Raw genomic sequence first — 21,762 nt, 5'->3', positions numbered from 1 at the left:
GGGTCAATTCCTTGGTAAGAGGCACACATAAGATGCATAAATATTGAAGGATGAGGTTTGCAGACTTGCTGGCAGAAAGTGGTTGCGCCTTTTTGTTCTCATGTTCTGCTTTTCAGATGCCTTTGCCCTGTAGTTAGCCTTATCAGCATTTGATTTAACACTGGATGCCAGCATATTTATTCCTTTTGGCAGTTTTAGTGCCATGTCACTCACTGACTGTCACAGTTGTATCATATTAGATGGCTTATCCTAAAAAGCTATTTCAGGTATGAAACCACTGCTCATTCTAATATACTTTATCTGTATATCTGTTGGGGTTTTTTTCCAGCTGATTTTTAGGTTTGTGTGCACTTTGAATCAATGGCTTTTGTGAATTTCTTTCTGCTCACTGTCTTCATTTCTGCCTGATACCGATTTTGCACTTACTCTGGCTTTCCCAAAAAAACCCTGGTAGTGCCCTTGCTCTTTCCTTACAGTCCTCCATAATTAGAGTCTCTGATGGAGTCCTGCAGGTTTGGCAGGGCATCCTAATTTGGACTTGGGGGTCAGCTTGGAGTTCTGAGTTACTCTTAGCTTGGTTCTATCTTCCTCCCACAAACTGGCCTAAAATAGATGTTAATTACAGTGTTTCTTTGCTACCCTCTGGTTCTCTTTAAGAGAGGTCCTTACTCTCCTCAGGCTACAATGCCTGTAGATTTAACTTACTGGACCACTGGGAGGAGAAACTTATTCCAGGGAACAGAATAGACCTTCAAGTCCAAATGGGTTTGTACCTGCACATGTAGTCCACATGTGTGTATCTATGTGCCAAAATAAACCATGTGACCTTGGATGTACAGAATGAAGTCATGGAACATCTGTGCTCACTGATGCAAAGCTTCTGTTTGTACTGAAAGCACCATGCCATTATATATTGCCTCATTTCTACATTGGATGCATATTGTGAATTCTGTTGTGCAAATACAACCTTATTTTGTGCAGTCTAAGACAGTTTAAAGCAAAATACTTCTGTCTGGACTTGTCGTCTTCTATTCTTCCCTCTCAAAAAATGCCAAGGGCATTTGCACAACACTTTTGACATTTCCAGGTATTTTTCTTTTTTCTGTCATGTTTGTTTCATTAAATCCTTTGTAAAGAGACAGTGGATGCAACTCCTTTTGCAGTGTTAGTTCTCTGTATAATGCATGGGCTCAGGACACTTTCCAGTCTCTCTGCCCCCAGCCTATCCTGGTGCATAGTGTTATTCCTCTTCAGGTGCAAGACTTCACATTTCCTTTTGTCACTTTTCATGAGGTTCCTGTGAGGCCGTATCTCCAGCCTGTCAAGGTCCCTGTGAATGGTGGTATAACCATCTGGTGTATCAGCCAATCTTCTTGATTTTGTATCATCAGCAAATTTGTCAAGGGGAGACAATGGCAGTGGCAAATACACCTTCACAAAACTCTCATTTACTTTGGTAGCTCAGAGTGAAAGCAGGATCTTGCCAGGTGACCTAGGGAGAAAGAGTGTTAGCTGGATGCAGTATAACTCCATTGTGTAAAGTTTAAAAAAGTTTTCCTCCGCCACAGGGCTCTTGGATTTCTGTGCTGATGAGGACTGTGTGTGACCTTTCTATGTTTTAATTATTCAGGAAGGATGTCCTACACTACAGAGTGCCTGTTAATAAAAAGTCTGAAATAAATGCTTCAAATGACTACTTTTGGTGCTTACTTTAGATCCTGTAAGTCAAGGAGATCCTAGCTGGAAATCCTTATGAGACTCTAGGAAGCCCTGAGGGGCTGCAGGTGTTATCTCCCAGTTCATAAGTAATGCTCAGCACATTTTGAGTTACAGGAAATGTGATTTTTTTGTAAATATATAGAGATTCATGACTATCTTGGATGGACCTTTCTGTTTCTTACTTTTACTAGTCAGGAGGGACCTGCTCTCTTCAGCAGTCTGCGACTTGTTGGCCACGTGGCTTTGATATGCTCCATGCAGGACAGAATGCCCAGCTCTCCTCCACCTGGTGTTGAATGCTGCTGGTTGAAAATCGCATCTGCTATGGCTAATGCTCACAGTAAGCAGTCCTGAAAGTGCATTTTTACCTTGTGTTTCTTGACCTAGAGGTTCTGGGGAAATCACTTTAAACAACGTGTTTAAACTCTGCAAGCCTTGGTCTGAAAACAGGTGTTTAAAACTGATTGCCAACTTACTTTGGGGATGTGGACTTAATTGGTTCATTCTGCTAACAATGTTTTTAATGGACTTATCTCTTACAAGTCTCATCAAGTCCTCTCTGCTTTCTCTTGCCAAATAAGTATTCCCTAATAATCCCCAAATCTCTTCCTTCATCTTCATTATTTATTTGCTTGTTTAATAAATAATTTTTTTTCTCCCAGAAGCCTAAACTGACTTACATGTGAGCTGCTCCTTGGCTGAACCACATAGCAGTTGCTGTATGGTGTGCTGTATTTATTAGTGTTCTCTGAAAAATTGCTGGTGCTCCAGAAAATTAGGGCTACACAGTGATGTTCCTGAGGCATGTGAAGGTGTCTTGGGAGAATAACATGAAACAGGTCTTGCATGTCTCTGCTGTGCTAAAACAAGAGGGAAGCAGTTAATTCTGGGCTTCCTGTGTTGTACCAAGCTTCTCATTTCTAAAGCTGTCGAAGAAATTCTTGGCTATTTGCAGGATTATGGGCTGGATTTCCTGTAGAACCCCACACTGCAACTGCCTTCCTACTAGAGTGAAACATTAGTAACTAATAACTGATTCATTTAAACTGTTACCTAGACATTCTGCAGAATTGCTTCCTAAACAATCTGAATAAACATTTTGAATGACGTTATTTTAAAATTCAGTTGATCTAATTTATTTTCCACGAGTGTATCTTTAGAATAGAATAGTCTATTTCAGTTGGAACCTTACTTCAGATAAACTTCTGCTCTGTCAGCATCCTAATGGAGGAATTGCACACAGGATCTGCAGCACCTTTCCCAAGGAAAGAAAAGGAAGGAAATGTAGATTTGCAGATTTTGTCCATGTCACTCACTCACAAATAGGTCCCTGCAGAATAATAAAGAGCTTCAGTGTCATTGACTTTTTAATTTTTTTAGCTAAACAATCACAGGCTTCACATAGTATAAAGGTCCCTCTAGCTGGGTACCATTTTAGGAGACCTCTATATTATATTACATGTTTCTAGCTGCTGGTTCAAATTTCTAAAGTAGGATTTTTCTGATTACAAGCTAAAGTTTGAATTTCCAGCCCCACTGAATCTCCCTCCAAATCTGCTGACTCTGCCAGGCAGACTGATGTTTTACTGGATTTGTTAATGTTCAAGCTACATTCTTACCATTCTTTTCTCACAGGAAAATATCTGTAAATAACTCTGTCTAAAATTTCTTACTCTGCTGGGTTTCCTGTCACTCTCAGGAACTTTAGTGCCTTCTTTATTTTGAGTGTTAGTATATCTCCAAGAATAACCAGCTGAGGGTATGATGATGGATCAGTGCCATTTGGGTAAAGAAGCGTATGTTGAAATGTGCTTTTCCTACCTTGTTTTAGAGGTACATAGTATCACTTTATCCTTGCATATATTAAGGGAGATTTTTATTTCTAGGTTTTAATCTTAGAGTAGGATTATTGTAACACTAGTTTCTTCCTTTGTTTCCTGCATGAGTCACTGGTTCTGTTAAGGTTTAGTGATTGAATCTCACCCAAAAGCCTTTTGCCCCCACCTCCCCCCCCCAGTTCTAAAGTTTTCAACCACAAATGCCAGTATCAAAAATTATATTTATTGTATCAAGAACAAGGAGTCCAGTTTAACTAGGAAAAAGTTGCAAAGCTGTTGCTGAGTATAAAGTTGAATTTAAAGTCTTCTTCCCCTTCAAGACAATTGGACAAATTTATTTAGTCTCATTTCTAGTCTTTTGTCTCATCCCCAAAACTACACTTTGTAGTTCCTTTTGATTCAAAATAGATGCACTAATGAACTCTATCAATAGAGCTATGTTTAGGCCAACATTTTTGAACTTCTGCACTTCTAAAACAAAGACTTCAATATATTTCCCTTTTTTTATATTAAAAGATTTTGTGAGAAGATTGTGGATAATTGAGAGTTTTACAAATTAACCTTAAGTGTGAATTTCAGGACTTTAAAGCAGACAGATTTCAAAACTTAGTCAGTATTCTCTGTTTGGACCACTGCCAACCCTCGTTGCACTTGGGAGGTGGGGTTTCTGTGTTTTTCTGAAGAGTTCTTTTGAAACTTTCTCTCAAAAAACCCCGAATCATCTATTTGTTATCCAGTTTCAAAAACTTGATAGAGCATCCAAGAAGTGCTAGGTAGTTCACACTCATCAGGGCCATTATCTTGAATATGTGCTGTCTTTTTGTGACTTTTCAGTCCTTCTAAGGGTTGCCATGGGAGTCAGTCAGCAAACTGGTGAGGACCTTCTACAGCACTGTGCTGGGACGAGGACAAAATGGATTAAACAAGGTTAAACAATGCTTTGGTTTGAGAGAGTTCTGTTGCTCCAGCTTTTAGCTGCAGTGTGGCAGCGTTCCTGCTTGAGTCAGGAGTGTGGTTGGAGCACGAGTGTAGGAAGTGTGCATTATCTGTGCTCTGAGCATGTGAGGAGTTCCCCACAGCTGAGTGCCTGAGCTGGATGGAAGCTTTACCACATTCCTCAGCTCTTGAGAGTGGAACTTTCTGCATTGAAAGGGTGGGATGCCTGTAGCTGATGGAAGCCCCGAGCTTGGCGAGTCATGGTCTTCTTACGAACGGCACCTCGGGAATTTCTGGATCTTTGGGTTTTCTGCTCTCAGTAGACAAGCCTGGTTAGTCAGCTGTATGTAGAGGGGAACGTGTTGTACTTGTACACTCTCCTGTAGCAGGTGGGCAATTATATGCAAGAATGACACAGTAATAAGAACTACAAGCACGAGCTGTTTTAAGGTAAGATCTTATTGCTCTGGTTGGCTGGCAATTTGGACTTAATTGGAACTTACTTTATTGTTCTGATAATTTATATTTAATCTAAATGCATCGTGCTGGCTGATAGGAGTATATTAAATGTAGCAAATCTTCTGCTGGGTAGTCTATAATACAAGACTGTATTACTGACTTTTCAAGAGCTGGCAGGCTTTTTACAGGCCAAATTATCATGCAAAATGTCTGGGAGCATATGATTTATGCCAAAGGTGCTGTAAGATTGCATAAATTTAAGACTTTTATTCTCAACTATTGCATTCATACACTAAAATAATTATAGGGTGCTGATGATGCAGCACCATTTAAGAAAATGAATGACTTAATTTTACTTAAGTCTATTGTTAAAGATAAAACTATGCTACTGTATTAAAAAAAAAAAGAAAAACCCTGCACAAGATGATGAAGTGCTGTCAAGTCATAGATCATAACACTGCAACTGGGAGTTGCTCTCCGTGGAGGAATTGGATTGGTTTAACATCCTTTTTTTAGAGTGTCCTTACATGATCAAACAGTTTATACAATGCTAAAATTTGGTGAGACCTCTGTTGCTGTAAACCTTTCATATTGACTATCCAAGAGCGTGGCCAGCAGTTGGATCTGAACCGACTCGCTGCTAAACCTGCTATAATTATTCATAATCATTGTCTAGGAGTGGGGGTGGGGATATCATTATTTCTGGCACAAAGATGCTGAGAAGCAGGAAATTACTAGGTCTTGTGTATACACCTGATGGTTGGCACTTGAGTGTGAGCACCTACGCCATCAAGCTGAACTCAAGACTGCCTGCTTGACCATGTTCTATTTGGAAACCAGCTTCCTGTGTGTGTGGGGGGTATTGTTTGGGCTGTAGCAATCCAGATTACCTTCTGGTTGACTGTAGGAGAACTTGTCTGTCCACTGAGGCATGGGGTTTGTGTGGCCTGCAGGGGAGGGAAGAACTTGACAGGCTATTGGCACAGAAACAGTCAGTTGTGTTGTCCTCACCCTTACAAACAGGTTGACTTTTCCAGAAAAGTACTTGGTTTTCCTGATGTGACCTACCAGATGAAAAACATGAGTAAATTATGAAGAAGAACTGAAGGGGGGAAAAAAAAAATCCCCACCAAGTTACATCTGCAGTGAAGAACAGCCTGAAGAGGTAACTGAACCAAAGAGCTTGGACAGTTAGTGACAGGACAAAGAAATGATGCTGAGAGATGGCCCATGTCAAGCCCAAATGTGTTCAGCCTGTGTCAAACAGAAGCAGCAGCCATCACTCAGCAGTCCTCAGGTGTCCCAAGTGGAAGCAATGGAGCTGGAGAGGAGGAAGGGTAGGGAAGGATGGATGGTACAGATGTTTTCTTGTACCATTTCTTGACCCCCTGTACTCCCTTACATAAGGACCCTGAGAGCAAATGCGGTGTTAACAAGACAAGTCTGCAGTGCATCACAAGCAGTTGCCCCTTCAGCTGTTTCTCACTCACCATCAACACTGAAATGGGAAACAGGAAAAAGAGCAATGGGAGGGGAGTAATAGGTAAATAGGTAAATAGCTGATGCTATTTACTAGCAGTTCTTTCCAGGTCAGCGCGACACTGACAATCCAAGTCCCAGCCATGCTAGAAATTTTGGTAAGAGCTCAGACATTTAATATTTGAGGTGGCCTTTCCTAGTTTAAGTTGTGATAGATGTATCTTAACAATTTTTATATATTTTTTTGCTTCACATCAATCATCTGGTTTTATTTATCATATTTCCAATTCTGAGCACTCCAATTGTCTTTTTTAAAAGTAAACCTTGAGTATTTATCTGCCAGAACAGAGTGGCATTGATATAAACTCATATACTGGTGCTCTGTTTTCCCAGCCTTCCAGAAAATTGCTGGTCAGCAATACCTACAGGGAAATATATGGTCTTCAGGTGATTTAAGTGAGGTGTGTGCACTTAAAGGCTTTTGTGGGACTGTGCTGGATTTTTCTAAGATGAATTTAATTCCAGCTCTTATAAAACAAGTGAAGGAACTGCAAAAAGCTTGACAGTTGCAAGAGAGTGACCTATAGTAGGATAATCTCTAAAGAAGGAAGAATGAGCAGCGTCACTTTTTTTTCTCTCATCTGTGCTGCTTAAAGAAAGCTTGGAAGATTATTTCCATGTTTTTGCCACTTATAACAATAGAAACTCAGATCTGACTAAACATCAAAAGATATTTTCAGTAGTTGGAGAGTAGTGGCATCACAGCTTTCAAATTAATTTTGAAATAAATTATTACTTGAAGATCCCTATCTTTTTTTTTTTCCTTAATGTAATTCAAGCACTTTCTGAATTCATTGAGAATTTTTAAGGATAGAAGAACCACAAGTCCATAGCAGAATTGCCTATTTTCATATATACATATACAGTATATTTTCATATATTCATGTACAGTGAAAAGCAAACTTTATCATTCTGCTACGTCAAACACATCCAAAAGTCCAAAACCTGTTGAGAAAAATCCTTTTTTTTTTGTAGGGCAGTTTTAAGTTCCCCATTTTACGATAAGTGAAATAAAATGGAACTTATGTGGATTAATTTTTTTCCCCCATTATTAATTTAGTTGTTATTCTCTGGGAAAAAATAGATTTGGTGTTAGGTTTGGTGCTAGTTTTGGCAGGGAAATGGGAAATAAGGAAATGGTTTTACTGCTTCTCATCACATAATGAATGGTCCACTGATTAAGAATTTCAATTTCCATGTGTTTTGCATTATGTTAAAACCTCAAAAACTACTTATTAGCTGGTGTAATATTTAATTTAGGATTATGTGAAATCGGATGTGGTTTGAAATCTGGAAATGAGTTAAAACTGTAAAAATTTGTTACATGGTTATATAAGGCTACGTTAATTGTGCTGGAGGCTTAAAGAATAATGTTTTTAAAAACATGCTTTGCATTTAAAATTAGCATTAGGGCAAAGAATCTATTATATGTCGAAGTTTATTTGTTAGTCACTGTGTTGAAGTATAAAAATGGAACTTATCACTGTGTTTCAAGGTTTGGGGTATTTTTAGTTAGGAAGAAACCAAGCTGTTTTTTCTTCTTTTTTTTTTTTTTTTTTTTTTTTTCCTTTCTTTTTTCCCCCCTGTTAGTCTACAACTTCATGTGAGGTTGTGTTGGGGTTTAGCCCCAATGATCAGCTAAGTCCCACGCAGCTGCTTGCTCCCCGTGGGATGGTGGAGAGAATGGGAAGTGTAAAAGAGAGAAAACTCATGGGTTGAGATAAAGACAGTTTAATAGGGAAAGCACAGTCTGAGTACTCAAGCAAAGCAAAACAAGGAATCATTCACCACTTCCCATGGGCAGGCAAGTCTTCAGCCCTCCGTGGAACAGTGAGGCTCCATCATAGGTAACAGTGACCGGGGAAGACAAAGGCCATCACTCTGAATATTCCTGCCTTCCTTCTTCTTCCCTGAGCTCTACATACTAAGCAGGACACTATATGGTCTGGGAGATCCCTTGGGTCAGCTGGGGTCAGCTGTCCTGGCTGTGTCCTCTCCCAACTTCTTGTGCACCCACAGCCTCCTTGCTGGTGGGGTGGGGTGAGGAGCAGAGTCTTACTGCTGTGCAAGCACTGCTTAGCAGCTAAAAAAAAGCCAACAAAAAACTCTGTGTTATCAGCACTGTTTCCAGCACAAATCCCATACCAGCCCCACACCAGTTACTGTGAAGAAAATTAACTGTACCCCAGCCAAAACCAGCACAGGTGGTGATGAAACAGAAGGAGTTTAAGCTGCAGTGTGAACAGTAGCTTCTCAGAAAATACTGCTGCTGTCAAAGGTAATATCACCCAGTTCTATTCTACACTTTATTTAACAGCAAACCTGGAATACTTGAATATGTCTATCTAATTAAAAATATTTTAATAGCTTGGCAATTTTTAGATCTTAGAAGTTGTCATAACTTGGAATTTTTAGTAATTTCAGTTGAGGTGAAAATATACCTTAAACTTGCAGATGTATCTGATTTACTGAAAGCATTGAGACACAAGGCAGTCGTTCATAACATGGGTTCACATGGGGAAAGTGCTGCTTAACCAACTTCCTTTTATGACAAGGTCATCCACCTTGTTGACCAAAGGAAGCCCTTTTTTTTTTTTTTTTTTTTAATTTTATCAAAGCTTTAGGTTCTTCCTCTCACAGTGTCCTTCTGGATACACTGTCCAGCAGACATCCAGACAAGTTCATAGGACATGGAGTGAGCAAAGGGCTGTCAGGTGGGACTCACGGGGTTATAGCAAATGGAGTTACATCAGCCTGGCAGTCAGTCACCAGTAGAGTTCCCCATGATTCAGTTTTAAGGCCAATGCTCTTTAATGTCTTCATAAACTATCTGGGCACTGGAATCAAATGTACCTTAAGGAAGTTTGCTGATGAGGAGGAGCTGTGGGCACCCTCAAGGGCAGGGAGACCTTACAGAGAGATCTGGATAGCCTGGGGAGCTGAACAGTCATCAATCACATAAAATTTAGCAAGGGAAAGTGCCACATTCTCCACCTGGGATGGGACAATCCTGGTCGTCTCTCTGGAGGACAGGACACAATGGAATGAAAGTAAATGAAATGAAGCTACGTCGGGGGAAGTTCAGCTTGGACATTAGGAACAGGTTCTTCACTGAGAAGATGGTCAGCCACAGGAACAGGCTCCCCAGGGAAGTGGTCACAGCATCAGATCTGTCAGATTTAAGGAGCATCTAGCTGAAGCTCTTAGTCATATGGTCTAGTTTTATGCAGTTTTGTGAGGAGCAGGGAATTGGACTTGATGATCGTTATGGGTCCCTTCCAGCCTTAGATAGTCTGTGATTCTAGGATTCATTCTTTTGCCTACTATGTGGAAAATGACATGGCTCTTATGTAAAATGCAGCAACCACCTGCCAAGTTGTTAATAGAATTTTAAAGAATTCATTTTCCTTTCATTACTGTGCACACCTTTGCTTTTTTTGTGTTCTGATTTTAAAATGTGGCTGTCTGCATTCAGCCTTTTGCATTTGAAAGATGAACAAAGATTTGGGATAATGTTAATTCCTGCAAGGTCTGGTGTAAAAGTGCTGAAATATGCTTTTTAGCTGCTTTGTGAGGCTTTTGGAGAGCCTGGTTTCCCATTAGGGTTTCAGTTTCAGAATGGAAAAGACACGTGTAGCAAGCAGTCTCTGCATTGCCGTGCTGCAGCAGAATCCCATAACGTGAGGTATCTGCCTGTAATTCAAAACTTCAAGAGGGATCCAGCTGAAGCAACAAAGGTCCCACTTTTGGCATTTGTGCAGCAGCTGCCTGGGCATTGTGCCATTCATCAGAGGCAATGCACATTCCCTCTCAATCCTGCTGTGATTCCCTTCCTCCCTCCTGTTTCAAATGCTTTCGTAGAGCTGAACAGTGTGAACTTTCATCAGAGGAGGTGAAAGTGGTGTTGCTCATTCTGAACATGCTGGGATTGTTTTCCCAAGTTCAAGTCCCACTGAAGGTTTATTCCTGTTTTTCTCCTCCCATTTGCTCCCTTTTAGCCCTAGAGTTGACTTACTCTTTGGTGTAATTACATGAAAATAGCTAAGAGCCTTTTCCAGGCAAAGAAAATTAATGTCCTTCTACACTGAGCTGTACTGCATTACCAGTAATCCGGTTATGTTTGGTCCTTTGCAAATGAAGGCCATAAAAGACAAGCAGCTTTGATCCATCTCAGTTACAATTGCCATGATATCCCATCCTTGGAGTCAACGTGGAGTTTTTTCAGCAACAGTTGGTACAGTTTCTGAATGTGGAACTTAATTTTCATTGTTACGTGATGTAAATGATGGTTGGGGAGATTTTAATTACATCATTTTGTAAGAAGCTGTAGCTAAAAACATAAACATCATCTATCTGTCTTCTGGAAGAAAAAAAATTGAAATAAACCCAAAACTTTGTCATCGTGAAATAAACCTTAGGAACCTCTGCGCAAGAGCAGCTGTGAAAGGGAGTACTGGATGGGTGGTCTCTCCATCAGGGAATCTCTCTTTCCCTCTCTTCCCGTTCTCGCCACCCCTTGCTCATGCAAGCAGTCTGGTGAGCATTTAGATGAGCTCCTACGGGATAAACCAACTTTCTATTTTAATATATGTTGTGGTAAGATTGTTGTGTTTAAAGCTTGCTTCGGCTGTGTCCCATGTGATCTTGTTGGCCATGTACTGAAGTAAGAGACTGCTGTGATAAAATAGATGTGGAAGTAATGCTGATTATGAGCAGTGATAAATTTTGGTGGTTGAAAGAGCCTCTTTGAGTCACCCCTGCCCAAGAGAAGATTCCACACACAGCACCTTAAAGATAGTTCTCTGAATTGCTCTCCTTCAAATTGTAGAGCACTGCAGCTTGCCTCTTGACCTTCCGCTTAAACCCATCCTTCCATGGTGTTCAAAGGAAAAAATTCCAGGAGGACAGATGACTTGTATGTAATAATCTATAATAGTTTCTCCATGTCCATATCACCCTTTGCACCCAGCCCAGGTGGTAGGGTCTGAAAGCTGTTGCCAGCTGATAACTTTCTGGTGGGCTGTGAGAAATGAGCTCCCAGACTGGACTTAGAGAGTAGAGACTCACCGTGGAGGAGAAATGCAGTTTTGCTGCCTAGTACCTATTTGCAGTGTCAGCAGAGGTGCTGATGCAGAAAGAGACCCAGGAGACTGAATTCCTTCGGACTTACGTGGCCCAAAAATAACTCTGTGTGTTTCAGAAAGGACTGTAAAGGTTTACAAATAGACTTGGTACAAACACTACAATTTTGTTCTCACATAACAAGGTGTTAAAAGCAAATATAGTAATAAGGATAAACTATACTGGGTTTGCATACTAAGTAGGAAAGAAAGAGTAATGCTGAGGCTGCCAAAGTTTAGCACTGACAAGAAGCTAAAAGCAAGGGGAGCTTGTGGTGGTGGCTGCTGTGACACCAGGGAAAAGACAGCCTTGGCACAGGTTGCCTGAGAACGGTGCAGAGCCTCCAGCCATGGAGGCTTTTAGGAACATGTATTGTGCAAGCTACTTAGATGGAGAGCACAGTCCTGGACAATGAGTAGGTATTTCTGCAATTTTTGTGAGGTCTGGCAGACATGAAATGTTTCCCACAGAACTATGAGAGGTATTCTTTTTTTTCCCTCTGCTGGTCTCTTGGGAAGCAGTTACAGGCTGTCTCTACTGTTTCCCAGCTGTGACTGTGGCACAAAGCATCTGGCAGAGCTGGAACTGGGATACAGCTTCCTGCTGAGCAGATGTCTGTATATGTTGATACTGCTTTTGGAGGGATGGGGGTACTAAATGAGTGGTTGAGCCTTACTTGGCTGTGAGTCCGGTTCTGTGAAAGTTAAGGGAACAATGGGATTAAGGTGCATGACTGGTCAATTGCCTGCTGTGGATTCAGTGTGAAGCTACCCTAACATGCCATCCCATTGTCTTCAAGGGGAGTGTGCTGCACCATACAGCCAAGGAGCACCTATTTTGCTTTTTCCTCATTGTTCAGTTGTAATTAATGTGCACTGTTTAAACTCTGCTCTGAAGACAGCCTGCTGTGACATTACTGTGATATTGGAGTGTTTCATAAAATTTTAGGACTTAATTTTTCAGAGCTCTTGGCTGAGGGAAAGCGAAGGGTTGCCATTTCTCCATTTTAATGCATAGGAGTTGGACACAATGAAGTTTAGAAAGCTTTTCATTTCTGGCTGCCCAGTTTTAGACCCTGTATTTTTTCAGGACACTTTGTGTTAAATAACAGCCTGTGTTCATGGTGCACGTCCCACTGTAGTTTTAAGTGCATGGCCATTCTGCCTGCAGAGCAACCTTGGTCTGAAGAAAAACAACTAAGATCCAAGGAATGTGATTAGTAGGAACATGACTATGTGAGGAATTTTGCTATGCATTGGAAAAAGCTGTGGTAAATGCAAGGATCATGTTGGATTTCAAGGACAGGAGTTGACTGGCTTGACATTTAGAGCATTGTTCCTGGCCTTCTCCCTTGCAGGACCTGTATCCTCAAGTGTTACATGATTATGTCCTTCCATAAAGGCAGCAACCTCTAACTGTGAGTTATTTCCTTAAATACTTCCCATTTTTCATGGTGGTGTTCACTCAGATGAGCAAGAGTATATGGAGAAAGTGAAAAGTATATGTAAGTATATGGAGTTAGTGAAAAGTCTAACACCCTGTTCTGATCAGAGCTGAGCTCTCTAGGCTTCAAATGTGAAAGATCATATCAAATGATGAGAACAACAGTCCTTACAGCATGGGCAGCATGATTCCCATTTTCTGTAAATGGAAACAGAAAGCTGGAATTCTGTTGCCAGTAGAGTGGGAGAACTGGGATGAAGATATGTATCAGTGTTCCTATGATGTATGTGTAGCCTGTATGTTCATAACTTATTCGAGGATGTGACCTTCAAAATAGTTATGCACTTGACTATGCAAGGTTTGTTTTGATTCATTTTAGTTTTGCAGGAGGGTTACATCTAGGAATATATTTTTTCAAATGTGATCACCTCAACATCTGTAATTCCTGTCAATGTATATTGAGATAAGTTCTCTTTGTGAAAGAGATGTAGAGTGCTGATTGCCTTTGCATACTGAAAGTGAGGCTATTCTGTTCTAAGATCTCTTAAGAATCTGAGGTTAAAACAGGAGTTTTAATGATACTTCCTTTTCCATCTTGAAGAATTAATGGACTTTCTCCACTGTAGCTATTTTTTTAGAATTAGTTTTCTCTGTGACCTTTTTTTCTGATATTTTATATGCTGTGTCTTTCATTCTAAGGCTGTGAGATGCCTTCCAGACTCCCTTATAAAATTTCAGAACCTGCCTTAGTGTTTCTTTTCCTCTTTTAGACTAAAGTGCTTGTTCATTCTGTCCCCTTCCTCCCCACCCCCACTGCCCTGGTTTCCCACTGCTATCTCAGGATGCAGTGCTCCTGGTGCTTTGATATGCTTGGGCTTACACTTTCTATTTGAGCTGAGCTCCCTGTCATGGGATAGTTACAGGCCACATTCCTGTGCTGGAAATAGATACTTTTTGCATAACCTGCTTCCTTATACCCTTTAGCATCTAAGGCCTCTGGTGAAGCACTGTCTCCGCTACCATAGATGGAGCAGCACGGGAATCATCAGGAGCTGGGAAAGGTGACGGGGAGAATGGAAGAGCTATTAGGGTTCTAAGAGGAGGAGGTTCAGGGCATCTATTGGTTGTGAGATAAGCTCACTGTACTATTATTTTCATTTAAACTAAATAAAGGAACCCATCTTTTTCTTATTAGTTACAGATACAGAAAAACCCCAAATACCTTATGAGAGTGATTTAATGCACAAGCACTTAAAGTCCCTTTATTCTGCTCTGTGCCCTTAATAGGAAATTACTCAGCAAGTTCTGCGTCTGATTTTGCCAAAAGATGCTTTCTCAAGGCCCGAGCAGCAAAACTCAAATATTGCTCAGAATGTGTTCTAATAACTGTTGTTCTCTTCCTCATTAAAAAAAAAAAATAGGTACTTAAAGGGTTAGTCTTTTTGATAAAAGGTTACTCTTGATTTCAGGATTCTATAATATCAGGCAAGGACTGCCTTATAAACACAAATTTCTGTAGTTCTGAATTAATTTTTGCCTGTGGTTTTGTCAAAAGCTACAACTGACTTTGGGAAAGTCACTTTTCTCCTATGGGTATCTGCTTCCAGTCTTTAAAATAGCACTTCCTTTGTCTCTTAGCATTCCAGCTCTTTGCTGCAGAGACAGCTTCAAGTGACAGGGTCCAGTTGTTGCAGGAGGCTCTCCTTGAATCATGACAAACCTAAATTCAGCTTCCTGCTCCTGCCAAAGTTTCCTGTGAGAGCTCTGGCACTTTACTTGACATCTCTTTGCTACCCATGAAATGGGATAATAGGCAGTGTTCTGCTGCACAAAAACATCCAGGAGGTGCATCTTCCAGAATGGACACATTTAGGTTGTAGTTGCCCAGCTTTTGAAAGTGACCTCAAATTGGGATTGCTGTGATCCAGCCTTGTTCTCCTTTTTCCCTGAGCATGCTTTCCTCTGTGGGCTAGTACCTTCTGGAGCTGCCCTGGTGCTTTTTTTCATGGCAATAGTTTGTGGTCAACGCAGTTTCTTGAAGGGTCTCATTGAATAGATACAAATACCAGCACCTGGGAAGGGTGGGGTGCTGCGGGGAAAGTGAGGAGACCAGAGGAACTCAGGACTTTGGATTTGCAGTGGCTTTAAGTTGCCAAAACCCTGCAACCTAGAAAGAGACTGCAGACACAAGATGTTGAATAAATAGCTATGGACAGGACAAAGACACCTTGTTCTCCACAGGCTTGGTGTGCGGGTTCTCCTTGCTTGAAAGCTGGTACAGCGTGGTATCTTAAAATAACATTCTAGAGTTTTCTCCAGTCTACCCTGATTATGTTGAGAAATACTCATCCTCCACTCAGTCCCAGCATTTCTTGTTCTTGAATGTACTTCCCTGTGCTAAGTCTCCTCCAGTTGCTCTGCTCTGCAGTTCATAGTGTTTGTCTCTGATCTCCAAAGTGGTTCTTCCTTAGGCCTTTTCTCTTGCAGGGCAAACCTAATTCTCTTTCACATTGTTCTTAATATGTAGGAGGTCACTTCCCCCTCTCTCTTTCTTTTCCGAGGTACTACAAGAGGGTAGGTTTAGATTAGATATAAAGAAGAAGTTCTTCACTGTGAGGATGATGAGGCACTGGCACAGGTTGCCCAGAGAAGCGGTGGATGCCCCATCCCTGGAATTGTTCAAGGACAGGTTGGATGGGGCTTTGAGCAGCCTGGTCCTGTGCAAGGTGTCCCTGCCCGTGGCTGGGGGGTGAAACTAGATGATCTTTAATGTCCGTTCCAAGCCAAACCAGTCTGTGATCATATGATGTGCAACCCCCATCACCAAACAAAACAAAAAAAAAAGGCAGGGAGGAATTGAAAATACTTGATTTGACTTGGTATTTGAAATTTTGTAGCAAGTCCTTCTAAAAGCATGGGAAAGTGTGTTGATAATGCAGCACCTCACTGAAGAGTTTCCAACATAGTTCCAAAATATATCTCATAAGGAACAAATCACTGGAAAAAGTAACTCTGGGGTTGTACATTTATTTCTTTAGTGTCCCTGCTGGCAGCAGACAGCAAAATACTTCCATTCATATCTAATGTTATTCATTTATATGTAATATATGTGTGTATATATATACACACACCATAACTTCAGTGTAGGGCAGGATATGGATTTTTATGAGTGAGTTCTAAATTTTAAAGTCTGTGTTTAACAAAAGACTTAGATTGTTTTTATCAGGTTGCAGGATGTTCATGATAACTTGTATGCCCTGCCCCTGTTTCCCTTGATTGATTCTGTGGGAGAAATACGTGCAATGGTTAAGCACAGTGCATCCTTGAATTCATTCATGCCAAATTTCAGAGAATACTGTTAGGTTATGTTAGGTTTATAAAAGGGTCATAAGCATAAAGGCACAGAAGGTGAGAGAATCTGACCAACCCAAAGTACTGCAAAGGGAACACCCTGACCTGACTTCTCCCCAGACTGTCACAGGGGAGGGGTCAGCCTATGATCTGGATGTAAAACCTGTCAAGATGAGTCAACATGAGAGGCCAGTCAGTTCAATTTCAGTCATCCCTGGCATGAAATTTCTCAGGAACAAATGCCGGATCCTGCACCTGGCATGGAATAACTGCAGGCACAAGCACAAACTGGGAGAGGAGCGTCTGGAGAGAGCCCGCCCTGCAGGGAGGGCCCTGGGGGTGCTGGTGGGCAGCAGCTCAGTGAGAGTCAGCAGGGTGTGCCCGGGCAGCCCAGAGGGCCAAAGCCGTGTCCTGGGGGCATCAAAGACGGCAGCACAGCCGGCCAGAAGGGGGGATCATCCGCTGTGCTCAGCGTTGGTGCAGCCTCACCCGGGGTGCTGGCAGCAGTTCTGGGCCCTGCAGTGTAAGAGGGATGGGAAGGAGGAGAAATGCATCCAGAGGAGGGCAACAAAACTGGTGGAAGGGCTGGAAGGTGTGTCCTGTGAGGAGCAGTTGAGGGCTCTGGGAAAAAGGGAGACTGAGAGGTGATCCCCTTGCTCTCTGCAGCTCCTGAGGAGGGGAAATGGAGAGGGAGATGCTGATCCCTTCTCCCTGGGATCCAGTGATAGGATAAATGGAGATGATTCAAAGCTGCATTAGGGGAGGTTTAGACTTGACATTAGGAAGTGTTTCTTCCCCAAGAGGGTGGTCAGACACTGAAACAGGCTTCCTAGGGAAGGAGTCGATATCCTAAGCCTCTCAGTGTTTAAGGGGCATTTGGACCATGACCTTAATAACATGCTTTAACTTTTGGTCAGTTCTGAAGAGGTCAGACAGTTGAATTAGGTGATTGCCATAGGTCCCTTCTGATGGAACTATGCCATGCCATGCCATGTCCTGGCCATGCCCTGTGTCTAATCACTGCAGTTCATCTCATATTCTTCCTGACTTCTATTTCTGACTGTTTCTGTGGGTGAGGTGCTCACTTTTCCCTGTGGATGCATTGAGTCTAAGTGCCAGCAAGTAGAGCCATGGCCAGGGATCACAGCACAAGCCACTGGAGGGGTTTTGCAGACCTCATGGGTTATCACCTGTGTCAGCAACAATGGAGACCAGGGCACTGGTACTGGACAGACCAAGCATCTAAGGCCAGCATTTGGAGAGATCCATGTTGTGTATGTGTGCAGTTAGTACAAATTTCACTCTCATGAGCTTTCTTCCTGATCAGCCAGCGAGTAGCACAGGATCAAGCCTGTGTATATCTATGTGAACTTTTGCCTGGTGGGGTTTAGATTGGATTTTAGGAAAAATTTCTTCACTGAAAGGGTTGTCAAGCATGGAAACAGGCTGCCCAGGAAATTGGTTGAGTAACCATCCCTGGAGGTAATTAAAAGATATGTAGATGTGGCACTTAGGGACATGGTTTCATGGTAGACTTGGCAGTGGCAGGTTAATGGTTGGACTTGATGATCTTCAAGGTCTTTTTCAACCTCAACAATTCAGTGATTCTGTGATATTATGTGTATGTGCATTTGGAATATGTGCATGGCCTTGCTGCTGGCTGGACATGGGGACACGAATCTGTCCTTAATGAGGCTATCAGATTTGGCAGCTCTTAGCAAGTTCTAGTTGCTCCTAGCTGAATAGCTGGAAACCTGAGATTTAAATATTGGTGATGGGAGGAGGGGTGAAAATGGGGTTGGTTTGGCGTGTATGGGGTTTTTTTGGTGTTGGACATTTGAGAACAAAGAAATTCACAAATAACTTGGTATCTTTTACACAGATGAGTATTAACACAATATTCTTAGAAGTTTGCCAGTGCTAACAATTGGGACTAGGCTTGCACCTATGTGTCTTAGTCTTCTTTTGGCACTTCTCATTGGCCTTTTTCCATCTCTGACATCTTGCTCTTGAATAAGAGCCTTGGTCTGTTCCTCCTAAACTTTTCCAGGACACAGGATGCCTGTACTCTAGGATGGATGCCTGAGCTCCATCCTAATAAAATGGCTTGGCTAATCTAATTATGAATGCGGGCTGCAGAGAAGTACACAGCTGGTTCTGCTGACCGTGCAGAATGCTGTTACAAATGCTGAAAAGCATTGAAAGTGTATTTATCTAAAAATAACTTCTAGTGGATTTTTTGTCATCCACTTACATTATGACTCACCTGGTGATCTTGAACTGTGAAGCTGGAATGTAAAACAATGGATGAAGTTGTTTTACAGCATGTGAAGTTTGGCACAGAAATGTTCCTTGCACAGTTTTTCCAAAATAAAAACTCAGTGTGTCACTGACCATAGAAATGCTCTTCTTGTATTGTGTAACCATGCTGGAAATGTTTTTGAAGTATTTGCAGATGTCCCTTAGTGCCTAAGCCCTTTTCCTTTTCCAAGAATTTTGAAAGTACCGGAAGTGAAGAAAATCAAAATTACATTACTTCTTCTGATGAGATAGTCACAGGGCTAGATACCACTTTATTTGCTTCTTTGTCTCAAAGAACTCCCTTCTCAACTGTCAGATCCTGTATTTCTGTTTCTCCTGGAGCTGGAACCAGTATTCTGCCTGGCTTCCCAAGACACTGCTCCAAACAGCTGGCCTCTTGCAAGAGAGGGAATTTCTTTAACTCGTAATATGTGTAGCATATAGACCTTTGTTTCATAAAAGCCTTCAGATGTTTGCAAAGAGACATTTTTTTAAGCCATCCTATTTTCTTACTGTTTGTTTTTTCAGCTTCTCTATTAAGCCACTAGATGAATGCAATAAATATCCTGAGAGTAAAATTAGTCCGTGTTACTCCTAAACTATAACAGAACTATTCTGTGTTCATCAGGACATTGCTGTTAAAGCAGAATGGAAAGCAGAGGCTGATAGATGCATCTTATGACAAATCCCTGAACTGAAATTGAAAAGCAAAAGATCTTTACAATGCATATGTCCCTTTATGGTCTCCTGGCCAGCATTTTCCCCTTTATTTATTATTTTTTGTTGCTACTGGAGCCATTGGTCTGTGCTGTGTACCAGGTGAGCATTAACCTTGTTTTTTCTTGGATTGTGACAGAGTGTACATGTGAAAAAACAGACCATCTTCACTCATTTCTCTTCCCTACCTTCCATGTTCCCTGTGATATGTCCAGTGTTGAGAAATCTCTTTCCCAATCTAATATGAACAGCAGCACAGAAAGTGTTTAAAAGTTCAGCCAAGGTAAAGCTTGATCTTGCTGAGCCTTAAGGATACATATGAGAAGATCTTCCAGTTTTGTGTGTTTTTACCACTTCCTGGCTTAGTAAAATATGAACCTTCTGAGCAGACTGAACTGCTACAGCTGCGTGCTGCTCTCTGCCCTGCTTTTTTCTCCCTCTTGTGCTGCTTTCCCTCAGGCATAACAACAGTGTTTGCACCTTACACCATCGGGTTTTGTCCTGTTGGAGGTATTTGCATTTCTACGAAATTTCAGGTCTGAATTCCTATCTGTCGTCTCTTACCTGGCCTGTTTGTTGCAGCCCTTCTCTCTGTCACTCTGCTTGGTAGCTATTTCCACCTTTGAGACTTGCAAGTCAGCTTTCCTTCATTGGATGCTGATGATCCTGTCTGCAACTCCCCTGTCTTTGTTTCTCTAACACTAGAGTACAAATATGAGACTTCAGTCAAATGTCTTCCCCTCCGTGTGTTACCCACTTTATCAAGCTGCTTTTCACCCTCCTCAGTTGTTGCTTGGTTGATGGCAGAAAACATACACAGGTTGATGGTTAAAAACATACACAGGCTTGTGGAGATCAAGTGCAAATTTTATAGTTTGGTTTATTAAACACCAGCTTCACTGAATGCATCAATTCAAAGGCTGGATTTTCAGTGTGATTAGAAATCCTCTGCACAGACTGGAAGGACAGTCAATATTAAAGGTTACCACTATGAGAAAACCTGGAAAATTGAGATTGAGAAAATGCAGTCAGATGCCTCACAATAGCAATGGGGAAGGGATTATCTTTGTTTCCTGATGCTCAGTGCTCTTGAGGCCAAACCAGGCTGTGCCCAGTGCTGGTCTTCCCTGTACCAGGGAGATGCTGACAAGCAAATGCAGTGAAGGGCCACAAGGAGATGCTGAAGAGTCTGGAGCACTTACTGTTTACAAGATGTAGGTAGCTGGACTGATTTAGCCTGAAGAACAGGCTGATTTACGTAGCCTTACTTTACTTAGGGAGTGTGGTAGGGAAGACAGGTAGTCAGGTTCTTCTCAGAAATGCACAAGAAGGACAAGAGGCAGTGGCCACGATTGGTGCCTCAGTAAGTCCCAAATGGAGGTGAGGAAAAAAGTTTTTCCTCAGAGTGCTGCTGTGGGAAGAGGCTGCTCTAGGAAGCTGTGGAATCACCAACCTTGGAAGTTCTCCAAATTCTGCTGGACAAGGTCTTAAGTAATATGATACAGCTTTGAAGCTTGCTCTACTTTGACCATGGGGTTGGACTAGGTGATCTCAAGGGGTCCCTTTTACCCTGCATCATTCTGCAAGTCCATACAGTACCCCTGAGTGTTTTCTTGTAGCAGAAGGCTGACTGTTAAAATTTCTTTTAATCTTAAAGAGTGATGGAGTATGTGAACAAAAGGTTGATTTTTCTCTCTTTCTTACCCCTCAGTTTAAATAGTTTGTGTTTGGTGAGCCTTTTTGCTGTGCCACTATTGTGTGATTATTGTTTTTGTGAGATGGTAGCTAAAATGAAGTGTCGCTATGAGTGAGGACTGGAAACTAGAATGTTGACCTTCAAAAGAAAGCCAAGGTTTTTCTTAGCAATTCCTGTCCCAAAAGTATAACCACTGGTAAAATAATGGGCCTGATATTAAAAGAGGACGCAAACTCAGAGTCTGCAGGGTGACAGAATTGTAAGCAATAACAACATGAGTTCATAAAAGAATAAATCTTGTCAGACAATGTAATTGCTTTTTTTGATAGAATTGCAAAATTAATTATTTTAGGGAATCAAGAGGGAAGTAGGTATATGTTTACTTTCTAACATGAAGATTAATTGAAATTCGCTTGGGTAGGAAGAAAAAGTTGGGTGAAAGATAAACAGGAACTGATTATCAGCAGTAGTTCAATGGTTATGTAGGTTGGGAGTAAGATTGGAGTTGTGTAACATTTCTGTTAATGATATGACAGAGGGAGAGAGAAAATTCTCTTAATGAGCTTTGAAAACAAACTGGGAATTGTGAGCCTCAGAGGAGAAAAATAAGGGGGCGATGGATTTAGACACATAAAGAGAAGA

At 41.5% G+C, this 21,762-nt stretch overlaps 1 protein-coding gene across 3 annotated transcripts in view; it reads left to right on the top strand.

Annotated features, from left to right (window-relative positions):
• TSPAN9 (tetraspanin 9) overlaps nt 1-21,762 on the top strand; it is a 171,216-nt gene that overhangs the window by 38,975 nt on the left and 110,479 nt on the right. Inside the window, exon 3 of one of the 3 annotated variants that reach the window (XM_039561199.1) lies at nt 1,911-2,059. The exons of the other annotated variants lie outside the window; for them this stretch is intronic. Coding sequence (XP_039417133.1) covers nt 1,975-2,059 — 85 coding nt within the window. The 5' untranslated portion in view covers nt 1,911-1,974. The remainder of the gene's footprint in view (nt 1-1,910; nt 2,060-21,762) is intronic. 3 annotated transcript variants of the gene reach the window in all.

Source organism: Corvus cornix, chromosome 1 (assembly GCF_000738735.6).
Source record: "Corvus cornix cornix isolate S_Up_H32 chromosome 1, ASM73873v5, whole genome shotgun sequence".
Taxonomy (NCBI): Eukaryota; Metazoa; Chordata; class Aves; order Passeriformes; family Corvidae; genus Corvus; species Corvus cornix.
Note: the sequence above shows the minus strand (reverse complement) of the source record. Positions and strands in the feature narration are given on the sequence as shown.